The sequence below is a fragment of the Mauremys mutica genome, chromosome 1 (assembly GCF_020497125.1).
Source record: "Mauremys mutica isolate MM-2020 ecotype Southern chromosome 1, ASM2049712v1, whole genome shotgun sequence".
NCBI classification, from domain to species: Eukaryota; Metazoa; Chordata; order Testudines; family Geoemydidae; genus Mauremys; species Mauremys mutica.
This window is the reverse complement of record NC_059072.1, coordinates 342,746,058-342,764,648: the sequence shown is the minus strand read 5'-3', so window position 1 is coordinate 342,764,648 and position 18,591 is coordinate 342,746,058. Positions and strand designations below refer to the sequence as shown.

At 43.7% G+C, this 18,591-nt stretch overlaps 1 protein-coding gene across 9 annotated transcripts in view; it reads right to left on the bottom strand.

The window, feature by feature from the left end:
* PICALM (phosphatidylinositol binding clathrin assembly protein) overlaps nucleotides 1-18,591 on the bottom strand; it is a 163,543-nt gene that overhangs the window by 85,638 nt on the left and 59,314 nt on the right. For all 9 annotated transcript variants that reach the window (XM_045020395.1, XM_045020431.1, XM_045020381.1 and 6 more), the window contains exon 2: nucleotides 3,974-4,116. In XM_045020395.1, the coding sequence (XP_044876330.1) occupies nucleotides 3,974-4,116 (143 nt within the window). The remainder of the gene's footprint in view (nucleotides 1-3,973; nucleotides 4,117-18,591) is intronic.

Below are 18,591 nucleotides of genomic sequence, written 5' to 3'. Positions count from 1 at the left end.
CCCGAGAACTGATAAGGCAATTAATACGCACTAGTGCTGAGTTTTGCTAAGCTATATGTGGGGAGTTATAGGTTATCACCACCTGGTGGTAAGGGTCTTTTTCCTTCTCATAACTCTTGGCTTTTTGTAAGTGCACTATCTGAAAATACCACTGTAACCTAAAACATCATGCAGAGAATGGTTATATGGACATTGTATTGGGTCCAAATATACAATGTATCAGATAGGACTATAACAGAAAAATTCTGTTTTCAGCTGAAGTGACTGATTTTACATAGCTGGGGGTGGGGAAGAGGGGAGTGATAGATAGCCTTGAACATTCCAAGCCTAGGCCAATTGAATCTCCATTGAAGTGCCAAGGATTAGACCACTTTCAACACTCTAATATGACAAGCAGTCTGATGTTTACAAAAGGGTGAGGAAAAAACAGGAAATAATTTAAATCATAGCTAGTGAGCAAAATAGCTGCATTTTCTTCTCTCCCTAGGGCATTCCTCACAAAATCCACAGTACTGGGACCCATACATGGAAAATTTGTATCAATGATTGAGTATAAATGGGATTAGAATCTTAACTATGATGATTCTTGCTCACATGAACAAGATTAAACTGTGTGACCCATGAACAACTCAATGCCAACTGGCAAAAGGGTTACAATAATATCCTGATTCTGGTAAGTACATTCTGGTTCAAAGAATGCCATGTGAGGTCTTAAATGAAAACAATGGTCACATTAGTCATTACTATCATTGTGAAATGTATGTACAGACACTATGTAAGGAGCTATGTATGCATACTGAAAATATGTTCTTAAGAGTCTGTATCACAGCAGAAGTGGAGAAACAGGTTTCCTGTCACACACACAAAAAAAAATGGTCCGCATGTAAAACTAAGCATTGTAAGCTAACACAATGGTGGCCAATTTACATACAAAGTCAACAAATATCAAGTCAAACAAGAAAGCATATAGAGGTGGAAGGCAATCTTATCTTGAGATATACTTCAAAGGTTTGCTGGACTATCTGGGGAACAGAGAAGACACCCTGTGATCCCGGACCTAGGAAGTAAAAGGGCAGTGAAACCAATCTTAGTTGAAATGCTGCAGAGGACACTTAGGGTAAGAAAAACTTCTTTAGACTGGAGGTTAGCCTGTTAAGTCAAGGCTAGTCTCTAGAAAGCGTGTTATGATTTTGTTTTATAGGAAACCTTTTGCTTCCATTATCCTTACTACTTAATTCTTGGATAATAAAAACTTACTGTTTGCACTATAAATATATCTCAGTGCTGTGATATTAAGCAAGAAGCTGATCCTGAGTTGAATCATACAAGCTGCTGTACACACTGTTCCTTTGGAGACAGCAGCTGTGGTATTTCTGTGAGCATCCGATGGAAGAAAGGCTGGACATTACAGGGGAACACTTCAAAAAGACTTGAGGACTGGGTATACCAATTGTTAACCTGAATGGCAAAATAAGGGCTGGCATAACCCAGAGGAGATTGTTTGGGTGGCTAACAGGCTGGTAGTGTCAGGGAGCTAACATCCAATTAAACACAAGCAAGTCTCCTTCATGCTGAAGGCTGAGGGTTACAAGGTGACTCTCAGCCCTGGGTACCCCAAGAACTATCACAAACGGATTGCCTAATTCAGTGATGGGAAAGAATTTTTCTTTCCTAGCATATTGGCAGGGACTACTAGGGAGGAAAGAGCTTCTCATATTCTCTGCCCACACTGAGCAGAGATCATTTGCTGGGCTCAGCTGAAACTATCCCACATACATTTCCCTGAAATTCTAAATGCCAGGGTGCAGGAGAGATCAGTCCTTCCCATATTTTATTTACATTTTCTCCACTAGACTGATTTTATCATTGCTCATTTCATACTTTAACTGTGCAAATACAATATGAACCCTCTATATAGAGGATTCTCAATAGTCAAACATAACAGGCTCACAGTAGATCGGGGTGGGCAAACTACAGCCTGCGGGCTGAATGCGGCCCACCAGCTGTTTTAATCCGGCCCTCCAGCTAGGGAGCAGGGTCGGGGGCCACTGCGCACAGCTCCCGGAAGCAGCGGCATGTCCCCCCTCTGGCTTCAATGCATAGGGGCAGCCAGGAGGCTCCGCTCCACCCGCTGCCCCCCCCAGCGCCACACCTGCCACTCCCATTGGCCAGGAACCGCGGCCAATGGGAGCTGCAGCGGCAGCGCACAGCAATGCTGTCAGGCTGCGCCTCCACATAGGAGCCGGAGGGGGGGCATGCCCCTGCTTCCGGGAGCTGCTTGAGGTAAGCGCTGCCCAGAGCCTGCACCTCTGACCTCCTCCTGCCCCAGTCCTGATTCCCCTCCCACCCTCCGAACTCCTCAGTCCCAGCCCAGAGCACTCTCCTACACCCCAAACCCCTCATCTCTAGCCCCACCCCAGAGCCTGTACCCCCAGCTGGAGCCTTCACCACCCCCCATGCACCCCACCTGTCCCAGCCCAGAGTCCCCTCCCACACCCTGAACTCCTCATTTCTGGCCCCACCCCAGAGCCTGCACCCCCAGCCAGAATCCTTACCCCCCTCCCATACCCCAACCCCAATTTCGTGAGCATTCATGGCCCACCATAAAATTTCTATACCAGATGTGGTCCTCCAGCCAAAAAGTTTGCCCACCCCTGCAGCAGATCCAGAAGAGTTTTCCATCCACATTCTGACTCAGTTAGGCTTGGTCTACATTGTTCAAGACTGGAAAATTTTGCAGCCTGAGCACCTTAGTTAAGTTAGTCTAACCCCTGATGTTGATGTGGCTAGATCGACAGAAGAATTCTTCCACTGACCTACTTACTGCCTCTCAGAGAGATGGCTTAACTTCAATCTACAGAAAAACCTCTTTAGTCAACACAGAAAGCTTCTACACTACGGCGCTCCAACGGCTCAGCAGCAGTGCTGTAGCAGTTGTAGAATAGGCATGTCCTTAGTATCTGAGGGTCTTTCAATTCCTGTGCAGATACTAATGGAACCAAAGAGTAGTGTTAATGGCTTTGTAGAATCCCATTAAAAGTCAGAAGGTATTTTTCTATTTTTTCCTTATGACAAATATATACTGTGAACTGTAAGAGAAATTTCATTTCAATTGTTTCAATGTAAAAGAAATTTGACTGAACATGAAGGGGAATCTGAATATTGCCCATACCATACATATTATATCATATATGGATTATACACAGTAACCACTTTTCAAATTTAATTTTTAAAATTCAAATGGTGGTTTAAGAAAAAAGGCCTCAAAATGCCTACTGTGCTATAGATCAACAGAGCTAAAATTTTAAGTCTTTTTAAATGCAGAAAGTTCACAAGCCACAGTTCATTTGGGTTCAGCAACTTAAAAAATAGGGCTGTATCATGGAAACACCACAATACCTATTTTGTCAAGGTTTCTGTAGAGAATTGAAGGCATGTAGCAGGATGGGGCTTACTACTTTTTTTAATCAGCTGATATGTTAATTTTATTATTTTGGGCTGTTAGCTCGTCTTTAATTGATTGCAAACTTAATTGTTAATTATGGGTGCCTACTGCTCACATGTAAACATTCTTAATATTTTAAAATCAAATATAAATAAAAAGATTGTTGGTCCCCAACTAAAAAGTTTGGAAAAAACATACAATTTACAAACAATTTTGACTATACAGAAAAAGCCTGTTTTGTCAGAGGCATGACTAGGTGACCTAGTAAGTATCTTTCATCTTCGGCAATTATGATCCTATGTCATACTTTTTTTTTATTTTATTTTTTAATTACTCTGAATTTTTTTTAAAATAATAAAAACAATACTGGCATAGAAAAAGAATCCTCTCTTACAGTCCTCTTACTTCCTAGTAAGTAGAAGGGCAGAAATATTGAAGATTTTCTTATAAAGGTATCTAGTCAAAGACATCTCCATGATGTATCTTTACAGCAAAGATATGATTTTGGTACTAAAGAAATTATATTACCTCATTTCCATACACCATTAGATGGTGAGTTGTTATGAGAGACTTAAAGACCACCACCCAGCTACTGTTGGTAGTTCTTTCAAACAAGCTGTCCGCCAGCTGGGGGATGTTCACATTCATCTCATTTGTGCACTGGATTAAGTCTGTAATAAAGAGAATTGATTATTGTTATTTTACTTGTATATTTAGTATTCTTGAAGCTTGATTATCATGATGGTACACATATATTTCAGTTTTTCATTCAATGGAGCAATCTAGAGATTATGGAGACTTTCCCAGAATACCTCTGATTTAGCTCTCAGAGGTTTTCACTCTGTGGCTCACTAGGAAGATTTCAGAGAGCTGCAGTTTGAGAGCCTTTAAAGTATTTCATTCATCCACAGAATAGACAGTATGAATAAAAATAAGCTTCTCAAATTTATTCTAAAAAGGACTTTCTGCAAGAGTCACTTTCTTGCCCATTTAATCCTTGGTGTTTGCTTATAAGGTTACTATACCATTAGTTAACTGTGATGGCAATTTTCATGATTAACACCTATCTACTAGAAACTGAACTGAGATTATCAATTTCATATGGATCACTGAAAAGCCATACAATGGTAACATCATCACCATTGACACTGGCTAGACTCAAACTAGTGAGCTGGATATGAAAGTCTTCATATCCTGTATTCAGAACCCTGAGTCATGTGGTCCCCTTCCTAAGGCTCTTCTTTAGGTTATTCTCAGTAAAGAGTAGGTTGTGGTTTATTTGCAGTTAACTCATGTGATTTACTAAAAAAAATTAATCGCAATTTTAAAAATTGCGATTAATGGCAGTTTTAATTGCACTGTTAAACAGAATACCAATTGAAATTTATTAAATATTTTGGATGTTTTTCTACACTTTCATATATATTGTATTCTGTGTTGTAACTGAAATCAAAGTGTATACTATTTTTTATTATAAATATTTGCACTGTAAAATGATCAGAGAAATAGTATTTTTCAGTTCACCTCATACAAGTACTGTAGTGCAATCTTTGTTGTGAAAGTGCAACTTACAAATGCAGATTATTACATAACTACATTCAAAAACAAAATGTAAAACTTCAGAGCCTACAAGTCCACTCAGTCCTACTTCTTGTTCAGCCAATCACTAAGAAAAACAAATTTGTTTACATTTACAGGAGATAATGCTGCCTTCTTTTTCTTTACTTCACCAGAAAGTGAGAACAGGCATTCTCATGGCAATTCTGTAGCCAGCATTGCAAGATATTTACATGCCAGATATGATAAACATTCGTATGTTCCTTCATGCTTTGGTCACCATTCCAGAGGACATGCTTCCATGCTGATGACGCTTGTTAAAAAAATAATGCATTAATTAAAATTGTGACTGAACTCCTTGGGGGAGAACTGTGTCCCCCCTGCTCTGTGTTTCACCTGCATTCTGCCATATATTTCATGTTATAGCAGTCTTGGATGATGACCCAGCACATGTTCATTTTAAGAACACTTTCACTGCCGATTTGACAAAACACAAAGGTACCAACGTGAGATTTCTAGAGATAGCTACAGTACTCAATCCGAGGTTTAAGAATCTGAAGGGCCTTCCAAAATCTGAGAGGGAGGAAATGTGGAGCATGCTTTCAGAAGTCTTAAAAGAGCAACACTCTGATGCCAAAACTACAGAACCCGAGGCACCAAAAAAGAAAATCAACTTTCTGCTGGTGGTATCTGACTTAGATGATGAAAATGAACATGCGTCAGTCTGCACTGCTTTGGATTATTAAGCAGAAGCCATCATTAGCATGGACGCATGTCCCCTGGAATGGTGGTTGAAGCATGAAGGGACATATGAATCTTTAGTGCACGTAAATATCTTGCAACTCTGGCTACAACAGAATCATGAGTACAACTGTTTTCACTTTGAGGTGATACTGTAAATAAGAAGTGGGCAGCATTATCTCCTGCAAATGTAAACAAACCTGTCTGTCTGACTGATTGGCTGAACAAGAAGTAGGACTGAGTGGACACGTAGGCTCTAAAATTTTACATTGTTTTTGTTTTTGAATGCAGTTTTTTTGTACATAATTCTACATTTGTAAGTTCAACTTTCATGATAAAGATATTGCATTGCAGTACTTATAGACTCAGACTTTAAGGTCAGAAGGGACCATTATGATCATCTAGTCTGACCTCCTGCACAATGCAGGCCACAGAATCTCACCCATCCACCTTTACAACAAACCCTTAACATATGTCTGAGTTGCTGAAGTCCTCAAACTGTGGTTTGAAGACCTCAAACTGCAGAGAATCCTCCAGCAGTGACCCATGCCCCATGCTGCAGAGGAAGGCAAAAAATCTCCAGGGCCTCTGCCAATCTGCCATGGAGGAAAATTCCTTCTCGACCCCAAATATGGCCATCAGTTAAACCCTGATCATGTGGGCAAGACTCACCAGCCAGCACCCAGGAAAGAATTCTCTGTAGTAACTCAGATCCCACCCCATCTAACATCACATCACAGACCACTGGGCATACTTACCTGCTGATAATCAAAGATCAATTGCCAAATTAATTGCCAAAATTAGGCTATCACATCATACCATCCCCTCCATAAACTTATCAAGCTTAGTCTTGAAGCCAGATATGTCTTTTGCCCCACTACTCCCCTTGGAAGGCTGTTCCAGAACTTCATTCCTCTAATGGTGAGAAACCTTCAACTAATTTCAAGTCTAAACTTCCTGATAGCCAGTTTAGTACCAATGTGGACGCAAGAACAAATGGATATAAACTTAAATAATTCCTCTCCCTCCCTAATATTTATCCCTCTGATATATTTATAAAGAGCAATCATATCCCCCCTCAACCTTCTTTTGGTTAGGCTAAACAAGACGAGCTCTTTGAGTCTCCTTTCATAAGACAGGTTTTCCATTCCTCGGATCATCCTAGTAGCCCTTCTCTGAACCTGTTCCAGTTTGAATTCATCCTTCTTAAACATGGGAGACCAGAACTGCACACACTATTCCAGATGAGGTCTCACCAGTGCCTTGTATAATGGTACTAATACCTCCTTATCTCTACTGGAAATACCTCGCCTGATGCATCCTAAAACTGCATTAGCTTTTTTAATGGCCCTATCACATTGGCGGCTCATAGGTATTAGATGAATTGAAAAATACTATTTCTTTTGTTTTTTTTTTTACAGTGCAAATACTTGTAATCAAAAATAAATATAAAGTGAGCACTGTATACTTTGTATTCTGTGTTGTAATTGAAATCAATATATTTGAAAATGTAGAAAACACACAAATATTAAATAAATGGTATTCTATTACTGTTTAACAGCATGATTAATCACGATTAATTTTTGTATTCGCTTGACAGCCCTAATAAAGAGTACTTTTTCCATGTACACCACTGACACATTTTTCAATTTTAAGCCATTCTAAAAGGAACAAATGAATTTGGGAAAATATTTACTTTCAGCTTCTTTCTTTCGCTTTTCTTTCTCAGCTCAATAAATGCAGCAAAAACAGGCTTTAAAGTTTCCAGTTATTATATCAACACAGGGTTTGTGAAAGTTAATATTAGAATTAAGAGTCCAAGCACCAAAAAGAGGATTGGTGGTTTGTTTTTTGTTAAATGACATCACAACATGTGCATTTATGATTATTTTAGATATACAGGGGGAAGCAAGAAAGTATAATTTGGTGATTTCTTTTCTCTTAGTCTATTTGAAGTGCAAAGGATTTTCTTGTGGAGATGAATGGATAAAATAGATTCTATTATTATGATGTTGTAGGTTAATGCAGTTTTCGTTAATGGGATTTTTCCCTTGGTTTTCAAGAATTGTGGGGAGTTTGCATGTAGCCAACATTAATTTCAGAAAAGTTATTATACCGAATGCAAAAAAATTGGCATTAATGAAACAAGTTAAGAGATCAAGTTAGCCATTGCAGAGTAGAGGCTGAGGGTATGGCTACACTGGTGATTTGCAGCGCTGGAAAGCCTCCACCAGCGCTGCAATTAGTAAGTGGCCACACCTGCAAGGCACTTCCAGCGCTGCAACTCCCTGGCTGCAGCGCTGGCCGTACACCTCACTCGGCATGGGGAATAAGGATTCCAGCGCTGGTTCTGCAGCGCTGGTCATCAAGTGTGGCCACACACCAGCGCTGTGATTGGCCTCCAGGGTATAAGGATGTATCCCAGAATGCCTGTTCAGCCACTCTGCTCATCAGGTCAGACTCTACTTCCCTGGCCTCAGGTGACCCGCCCTTTAAATGCCCCGGGAATTTTAAAAATCCCCTTCCTGTTTGCTCAGCCAGGTATGGAATGCAATCAGTGAATCTTTACAGGTGACCATGCCTCCACGTGGCAAACGAGCCCCAGCATGGAGCAATGGCGAGCTGATGGACCTCATCAGTGTTTGTGGGGAGGAATCTGTGCAGGCACAGCTGCGCTCTAGCCGTAAGAATTATGATACCTTTGCCCAGGTATCGAGAGCCATGCTGGAAAGGGGCCATGAGCGTGACGCGCTGCAGTGCAGGGTAAAAGTAAAGGAGCTCCGGAGTGCCTATTGCAAAGCACGTGAGGGGAACCGCAGATCCGGCAGTGCCCCCACGACCTGCCGGTTTTACAAGGAGCTGGATGCGATTTATGGGGGTGACCCCTCTGTAAATCCAAGGACCACGATGGACAGTTCAGAGCCGGTAGAGGAGGGGAAGGGGGAGGCAGACAGTGAGGCTACTGTGGTGGGGGAAGACACCCTGGAGTCCCAGGAGGCATGCAGTCAGGAGCTCTTCTCAAGCCAGGAGGAAGCTAGCCAGTCGCAGCCCCTGGAACTTGGTGCAGAAGAATCACAGCAGCAGGTCCCAGGTAAGCAGCTTTTATTGCAATGCAAAGGTTTTGGGAGAGGAGGGGGGATGGTATGGCTGCATGCCTGCATGCCTAGACATGGAATATCCCATTGATGTGGTCTATCACGTCGCAGTAATCTGCCTCTGTAATCTCTTCAAAAGTTTCTGCAAGAGCATAGGCAATTCGCGTGACCAAGTTTAAAGGGAGAGCCATTGTGGTCCCTGTCCCATTCAGGCTAACGCGTCCGCGCCACTGTTCCAGGAGGGGTGGGGGAACCATGCTTGCACAGAGGCAAGCTGCATAAGGGCCAGGGCGGAATCCGCATTGTTGTAGGAGACCCTCCCTTGCTTCTTTGGTAACCCGCAGAAGGGAGCTATCTTCAAGTATTAACTCCTGTGGGAAATGGAGGGAGTGTTTCAGTGCTGGTTTCCCCAACTGCATACCACGGCAGGCAGGAACCCCAGGGTTAATTCCTGAGGGACATGGCAGTGCTGCGTTTAACAAAGCCCAAAAACAGGCAGTCTAGCCATGAAGCAAGAAGCACCCTGCTCGAGCAGACCGCGGCAGGCAGGAACCCCAGGGTTAATTACCATTACCATTTCTGGGAGGCTGTGAATTCTCTAGCAGTTGCTGAAATGTCTGAGGAATGCTTGTGTGAGACTTTTACTTCAGATTATACACAATGCAAGCTCTCTTAAAATGTATCATTTGCTGTATTTTTATAGTGACCTTGAGTAGTCCTGGGCCGGTCTTATCAGTGACTGAAAGAAAGCTTCAGAATCTGAGAAGGAAACCTAACAGAAGCAAAGAAGATTTGGTCAAGGCAGTTATGAACCAGTGTGCAGCAGAGAATAAAAATGCGCAGAAATGGAGAGAAAAGATGCAGCACTGGAGGGAAACAGAAAGCAGGAGAAAGGCGTTGACGCTGAAGAAAACCACGAGGCAGCTTATAAACCTCATTGCGCGCCAAACAGACTGTATGCAGTCACTGGTAGCAATGCAGGCAGAGCACTACCGTGCAAAACCCCCACCCTCCCAAACCTCTTTCCCCTATGCACCAATGTCAGCTCCAAGTCCCGTTCCCCAGCATCCAGGTTCTTACCTACACCATCACCAGCTGCCCCCGACACCTGTACGGTCACCTATGAGCCCAGAGAACTACGACCCTTACCCTCTGCACTCAACCCCCATCACCATGCAACAGTACAATCCTGAGGTGCACAGCACTCCTGGCAGTACATATGCAAAACTATGAATGTACAGTTCCACCACCAACCCCCCTGCCCGTGTACTTCCTTTTTTTTTAAATAAATGATTTCTTTGATTATGAAACAGTTTTTATTACTGCATAAAGTGAAAGATAACAAACCCCAATGAAAACACAGGTAACAAACATCAAGGAAAACACAGGCACTTAAAAGCACTGTAACCAGTGCACGTCACTCCTGGTCAAGGCAAAAAAACATTACTGTTGGCTTTCAGCCTCAAATTTCTCCCTCAAGGCATCCCTAATCCTTGTTGCCCTGTGGTGGGCGTCTCTAGTAGCCCTGCTGTCTGGCTGTGCAAATTCAGCCTCCAGGACTTGCACCTCGTTGTTCCATGCCTGGCTGAATGTTTCACCCTTCCCTTCACAAATATTATGGAGGGTACAGCACGCGGATACAACCGCAGGGATGCTGCTTTCCCCCAAGTCTAGCTTCCCATAAAGCGCCCGCCAGCGCCCCTTTAAACGGCCAAAAGCACACTCCACAGTCATTCGGCATCGGCTCAGCCTGTAGTTGAAACGGTCTTGGCTCCTGTCCAGCTTCCCTGTATAGGGTTTCATGAGCCAAGGCATTAATGGGTAAGCGGGATCCCCAAGGATCACAATGGGCATTTCAACGTCCCCTACTGTGATCTTTCGGTCTGGGAAAAATGTACCTTCCTGCATCTTCCTGAACAGGCCACTGTTCCGAAAGATGCGTGCATCATGCACTTTTCCAGGCCAGCCTGTGTAAATATCAATGAAACGCCCACGGTGATCCACAAGCGCCTGGAGAACCATAGAGAAATACCCCTTGCGATTAATGTACTCGTAGGCTAGGTGGGGTGGTGCCAGAATAGGAATATGCGTCCCATCTATTGCCCCTCCACAGTTAGGGAAACCCATTTCTGCAAAGCCATCCACAATGTCCTGCACGTTCCCCACAGTCACGGTTCTCCTTAGCAGGATGCGATTAATGGCCCTGCAAACTTGCATCAACACGATTCCAACGGTTGACTTTCCCACTCCAAACTGGTTCCCGACCGACCGGTAGCTGTCTGGAGTTGCCAGCTTCCAGATTGCAATAGCCACCTGCTTTTCCACCGTCAGGGCAGCTCTCAATCTTGTGTCCTTGCGCCGCAGGGTGGGGGCGAGCTCAGCACACAGTCCCATGAAAGTGGCTTTTCTCATACGAAAGTTCTGCAGCCACTGCTCGTCATCCCAGACTTCCATGACAATGTGATCCCACCACTCACTGCTTGTCTCACGAGCCCAAAAGCGGCGTTCCACGGTGCTGAGCATTTTCGTTACCGCCACAAGCAATTTCATGTCACCCGCTTTAGGCAAATCCATATCATCATCGGAATCCTCACTGTCACTTTGGAGCTGAAGGAATAGCTCAACTGCCAAACGTGATGTGCTGGCGACAGTCAGCAGCAAATTCCTCAGCAGCTCAGGCTCCATTTCACAGCGTGCTGCACTCACAATGGCAAGAAACGTGGACGGCGAAAGTGTGACTGCTGGGAAGTGAAGCGATGCACCACGGGGCGTTGGAACAGGAAGCGGAATGACCCACACACTTCCTTCCCCTTCCCACAATACTCAGCGCCAAAACGGCGTCAAAACGGGATGAGGTGCTCTGTGGGATAGCTGCCCACAATGCACCTCTCAGTACAGCGCTGGAAATGCTGCCAATGTGGCCACACTGCAGCGCTGGTAGCTGTCAGTGTGGCCACACTGCAGCGCTGGCCCTGCACAGCTGGACGACCAGCGCTGCAAACTACCAGCGCTGCAACTCACCAGTGTAGCCATACCCTGAAAGTCTGACCGTAACTCTTGTGCTAATTAAGTTTTAAAATATGCTCTATTTCACAATTGTGTCTAGTACAATGAAACTGGGATTTCTTGTGCAACATATAGTAAATTACAAATACACCATCTTCAGATATGGTTTGATTTTTCTAGTCTTAATGGGACTTATAAAAACATGCCAAGTTTGAACAAAATATGGTCAATAGTTTTACAGTAATTAATCTTTAAATTAATCAGATTTAAATATAGTGTCTAAAGAAGAATTCATTCAAGAGACAGTAATCTATAGCAAGAAATGTACTTGAAGTTACACTGGTCCAGAATTTTCTACATTCAGGAGCAGTGCGAAAGGAAGCACTGGTTGAACAAGTAAATAGCACCCAAAATAATCACTAATGTACTGAACTACCATTTACAAAATCCAATGTTTTGTACCATTGAAAAGCTGAGCTTTCCAATGAAATAAGTTATTTCTTGTAAACTACTACAGACCTTCCCATGTCAGACCTTAAAAAAGGTTCACATAATTCCTATATTATATAATTTATATTCTCCTCCCACTGTCATTTCAATTCTACAATGACTTTAGTCATTGCCTTTAAGAAGCCCTAGACAAAACATTGATTATCTAAAAGCAACTTGGACTCCCAGCTTTCAAACTGTACCGAGCATTAAATGGCTATCAAGCAGTTAACACATGGTATCATTACTTAAGTCTTGTCCAAATTTACAGGAAAATAAGATTGTGACCAGTGTTAGGTGATCTTAAGGTCTGATGACAAGTATCAGAGGGGTAGCCGTGTTAGTCTGGTTCTGTAGAAGCAGCAAGGAATCCTGTGGCACCTTATAGACTAACAGACGTTTTGCAGCATGAGCTTTCGTGGGTGAATACCCACTTCTTCGGATGCAAGTCCGAAGAAGTGACTTGACTTGCATCTGAAGAAGTGGGTATTCACCCACGAAAGCTCATGCTGCAAAACGTCTGTTAGTCTATAAGGTGCCACAGGATTCTTTGCTGCTTCTTAAGGTCTGATATCTTATAACTGAGTAAGAGCATTTAATGGATCAACTTTTTCCCAATGGGTCAGTAAACCTTTTTAAGAACTGGTCCCAGCCCAGCAAATCAGAAAAGATTTACGATTTTAATCTTGGTATAGGTTTAGTTTCTGTAATAATACAATAATCAAACAATACCTTCCCACACCCAAAAAATTCATTAAAAGGCAGCTAAGTGAAACAACGTGGCTCCAACCAGGGCCGCCCAGAGGGGGGGGGCAAAGGGGGCAATTTGCCCCGGGCTCCGCAGGAGCCCCCAAGAGAACAGCGGAGGCTCCCGCCTCCGCCCCTCTCCTGGAGCCTCAGCGCATCAAGCGCCGAGTCTCCGCCGGGGCCCCTGAGCCCCGCCCTGCTCAGAGCCGCGTGGTGAGGGGCGGGGCTGGGAGCACCGGGCTGAGCTCAGCTCCCTCCCCTCGGCCCGGAGCTCCCAGCCCCGCCCCCTCACCACGCGGCTCTGAGCGGGACGGAGCTCAGGCCCCGCCGGCCGCACGCTGCGGCTGTTCCGGCGAGGCGCTGAGGCTCCGGGTGAGGAGGGAGCCGGGGGTAAGAGGCTGGGGCCAGGGCTGGGGGCGGGGAAGCGGGACCCGCCGCCGAAGCGCAGCCCGGTCTTCGGCGGCGGGGGGCCACTTCTGTTCCGGGACCCGCCGCTGAAGTGCCCCGAAGACCCGTAGCGGGGACCCCCCCCGCCGCCGAATTACCGCCGAAGACCGGGCTGTGCTTCGGCGGCGGGTCCCGCTTCAGCGGTAATTCGGCGGCGGGGGGGCCCCCGCCACGGGTCTTCGGGGCACTTCGGCGGCGGGTCCCGGAACAGAAGGGGCCCCCCGCCGCCGAAGACCCCGGGCCCCCGGAATCCTCTGGGCGGCCCTGGCTCCAACTACAACTTCAGAAGTAGAATTTAGTTAATGGATAAATCTGTGATTAACTGAGGACATGGTATAAACCTACTCTAAGAATTCAAGGCTGGGTACAAGGCCCACCTGAGCTTTGCCCAACTGAGTTCAAGGATAGTAAGTGGTGAAGCACCACAGGAGTGATTAAGCACCCAAACATACTATTATAGGGCAAGTTGATCACAATTAACATGAAATTCAGCCTGATACAGCTGATGGGTCTTAATTTTTTAACATTGAAAATGCCACTATCAAAATACAGTTTTACTGAAATCTTGTACCCATATCAATAGCCTGGACAGCGGAGAGCCCCATAATAAAACTCTGTTGTTCTATTTGCCTTTTAGCTGCTCCAGCTTACACTATGCCACAGATCAAAATTTGAACATAGCATGGTGAAGGAATTTTAAATGAAGTCAACCCTTTACCTTATGAGAAGAAGTTTTGTACCTCCAAGTTTAAAAAAAACAGCCTTTCATCCTGAAGGATTCCAGAATGCTTTAGAAACGGATGCAGGGATCACTTCTTCCAATCAAAATGAAGCACTCTCTATGTCTATACTATCACTCCAGTAACACAATAAAACAATATAGGACAAGATAAAAAGAATACCATGTGCTAATGAAATTACAGGATAAAATTAACAGGACATAATTACCAGATTTGAAATTTATTTGTGATATGGAGATTAACTACTCCACTCTCGTAGGTAAAATTTATGACCACAAGCACTTAGGACCTCAATTTTAAGTCACATCTAAAAGCAGCCTCCAATAACAGTACTAGCCAGGGTGGATAAAAATCAATGGTTTGTGTGGTGTTTTTTTATTTTTTTTAAATAAAAAATTGGATTTTTATTTAAATAGGATTTTTTTGATAAAATGCTTTGAGGAAAAAACATATCTAAAGACAGTTTTAATTTACATACATTAATTCCTATTCCATTGAGCTATATGGAATAGGGATTATAAATTCTAATTCTATAGTATGGGACAATATATTCATGGAATGTTTAAGAAAAGTTTTGTAAATGAGTTCCAATAGTTCATGGATTAGGGACCCAATCTTCTAGAGATCCAGGAGCTTCTGTATAGATTATTTAGGTTAATCTTTCTACCTACCAATGGGACTCAGTGCTCAGTCTAGAAGATACCAGAGATGCTTAGCTTTGCAGTTCTCAATCTGTGAATTTGTGTCTCCAGAGATAACATGCTTGTTAACCGCAAAAATGTTTTTAAATAAAAAAAGGTGAGAAATAACACACCTCAACCCTATTGTCCCTCTGCAAGTTTGTGTACACAGAGTCAATCCCTTAACTCTCTCTAAAAGTGCAACATTTCAAAAAGTTCAACGAATAGAAGATTGTTGGGGGTGGAAAAGATCTGGACAAGGAGAAATCTGGAGATAAATGTGAGAACGGAGGGACAGGCAGTAGAAACAAAAGTGAAACTGTTTGAGCAGCATATTCCGGAAGTCTTGAGGTCCTTCATTGACTTGAGATCTACCATACCATTCTCACACTAGAGGGGAATATTTTTCCTGTGGGTAAGACAGGCATGCATGCAAAATGCAAACAATGCAACAAGAAATGCAAGGCCTGGTTACCCGAATGAAACAACATCATGAGAAGTGTTCCTTCCCAGGAGAAAGATGCACTGAAGATGATGAAAGGAATGTGTCTGAACATGCAGGATCTTCAGGTTGGTAACAACCAACAAGAATGCACTTTTATGTAGAAATCCATGATTAAATCGAGTCTTCCTGACTAGTGATTTAAATCAATTTGTTTTAAATCAAATCTACCCTGGTACTAGCTAACATTATACTAGAGCATGACTCAAGAACTTGTTTGCTAAGTCACTAAAACCATTTCCTACAGCTTCTAGATCTTCTTCAGGTATCCCCATCCTTATCTTGTGCAAACCTGCTTAGCTTGTGCTATGTGTTGGAATCTCATATCATAAGGTAGTATGACTGAATACCATATGCAAAGGAATGCATAAGTAGTCAATTAATATAGTAAGTAGGAGATACGTAATGTGAATGAAAAAAAATCTACTGTCAACTGAGTAATTTTCAAATGCAGAGTTTTGAAAGCTAGCTAAGAAAAGAATTAAGAATATGCATGATACATTAATGCACTACTTAAAATTCCTGAAGAGTTACACAAACCTAGAATTGTGTGTTTTTCATGCTGAAGCGTTTTTAATTCCTGAAACTACTTCAAAACTTCTAAGGGTATGTCTACACTATGAAATTAGGTCGATTTTATACAGTCGATTGCATATATCCACACTAAGTGCATTAAGTCGGCGTCCTCACTACTGTGGCTAGCATCGACTTACAGAGCGGTGCACTGTGGGTAGCTATCCCACAGTTCCCGCAGTCTCCGCCGCCCATTGGAATTCTAGGTTAAGCTCCCAATGCCTGATGGGGCAAAAACATTGTTGCGGGTGGTTTTGGGTACATGTCGTCAGTCGCCCCCTCCCTCTGTGAAAGCAATGGCAGACAATTGTTTCACGCCTTTTTTCCTGGGTTACCCGTGCAGACGCCATACCATGGCAAGCATGGAGGTAGAATGTGCCTTCAGACATTTAAAAGCGCGCTGACACCGTTGGTCAGACCTCAATGAAACCAACATTCCCACTGTAATTGCTGCTTGTTGTGTGCTCCATAATATCTGAGAGAGTAAGGGGGAAGATGTTTATGGCGGGGTGGGAGATTAAGGCAAATCGCCTGGTGTCCGATTTTGAGCAGCCAGACACCAGGGTGATTAGAAAAGCACAGCAAGGCACGCTGCACATCAGAGAGACTTTGAAAACCAGTTTCATGACTGGCCAGGCTTCGGTGTGACAGTTGTGTGTGTTTCTCCTTGATGCAAACCCGCCCCCTTTGTTGATTTTAATTCCCTGTAAGCCAACCACCCTCCCACGTTCAAAATAAAGTAACTATTGTTTTGAAACCATGCGTTCTTTCTTAATTAAAAAAAAAAAAGGACAAGGTAGCCCGGGTAGGGTGTAGGAGGAGGGAAGGACAAGGCCACATTGCTTATTGTAGACATACTAAAAATCAAACTGTTTGAATGACAGCCTTCTGTTGCTTGGACCATCCTCTGGAGAGGAGTGGCTGGGTTCCCGGAGCCTCCCCACCCCACCCTGTGTTCTTGGGAATCTTGGTGAGGAGGCTATGGAACAGGGGGAGGAGGGGAGGCGGTTATACAGTGGATGCAGCGGGGGGGTCTGTGCTCTTGTTGGCTTTCCTGTGGCTCCAACAGACGCTTCATCATGTCCATTTGCTCCCTCATTAGCCTCAGCATCACATCCTGTCTCCACTCTTCACGCTCACTTAATTCTTTCCTGGTCTCTGCCATTGAATGCCTCCATGCATTAAGCTGTGCCCTATCAGTGTGGGAGGACTGCATGAGCTCAGAAAACATGTCATCACGAGTGCATTTTTTTTGCCTTCTAATCTGCGATAACCTCAGAGACAGAGATGATAGGGGGAGTATAGAAACATACGCTCTATGATTCTGGGGGGACTGCATGGTCACTTGTGCTGCTGAGTTCGCCATGCTGACCAAACAGGAAATGAAATTCTAAAGTTCCCAGGGCTTTTCCTGTGTACTTGGCTAGCGCAGAGGAGTTGAAAGTGCTGTCCAGAGCGGTCACAATGGAGCACTCTGGGATAGCTTCCAGAGGCCAATACCGTCGATTTGTGTCCGCACTACCCAAATTTGACTCAGCAAGGTCAATTTTAGCACTACTCCCTTCTCCAGGGAGAAGTACAGAAGTCGATTTTAAGAGCCTTTTAAGTCAACGGAACGGGTTTGGTTGTGTGGACATGGTCATTTTTAAATTGATCTAACGTGGCTAAATTCGACCTAACCCTGTAGTGCAGACCAGGCCTAAGCCTATGTTAGTGTCATTGTGGCAGTGCATAGAAGACAACAGGCCTTGTGACCCAGCAGAATCCCTTCCCTTGCATAAGTGACCTGTATCTGAATGCAAGGCATATGAATGAAGGTGTGGGTGTTGGCAGGGAGAGAGGATAGGGTGAGCACAAAGTACAGGTCACACAAGTCTATGCCAAGGAAGGGGAGATCTATAAATACAGGAAAGGAAAAAAGTGAAAAAAAAACATTAATTTTTTTTTAAGCATTAAGGAATAAGGCACATTGTAATCAACACGCAGAGGAATTCATAATGAATGCTACCCTCTAGCCTTAGTTTCTCTCACACAGACACAGTGATTTAAACTCAAGATGGAATGACAACAGCCTTAAACATATTTAAGTCAAGGCTACTTTAGAAATATTTACATATTTAACTCTAATCAGGTCAGGCTACACTGTAGTCTGGTACCATAAGGCAGCAGAAGGTACCATCTGCGACTGGCTGAAGCCATAGGAAATACCAATGGCATGGTATAGATAAGTGCCTGTGGTGGGTAGTGGGACCTGCAGTGGAGGAAATGCCATCGAAAGGCAGATGAGTTAAACCACAATGTAACCAATGGCAGCCACAAATCAGAAGGAAGGCAAAGGGAAATCATGCTCTGTATTTTCTCCCATGAGAACTATCATGCCATGTTAGCAATGGATTGATAAGCCTTCTGAATTTTCTGCTATCATGTTACCAGTATTTAGACATGAATGGACTTCACTTAACACTAGCTAGTAAAATATTCTGATAGCTACATTTGACTTAAATCAGCAGTTATTGCACCAGCAGTGGTGCAAAGAAAGTATGGTATACAAGGTGCTATCAGCTCAGAA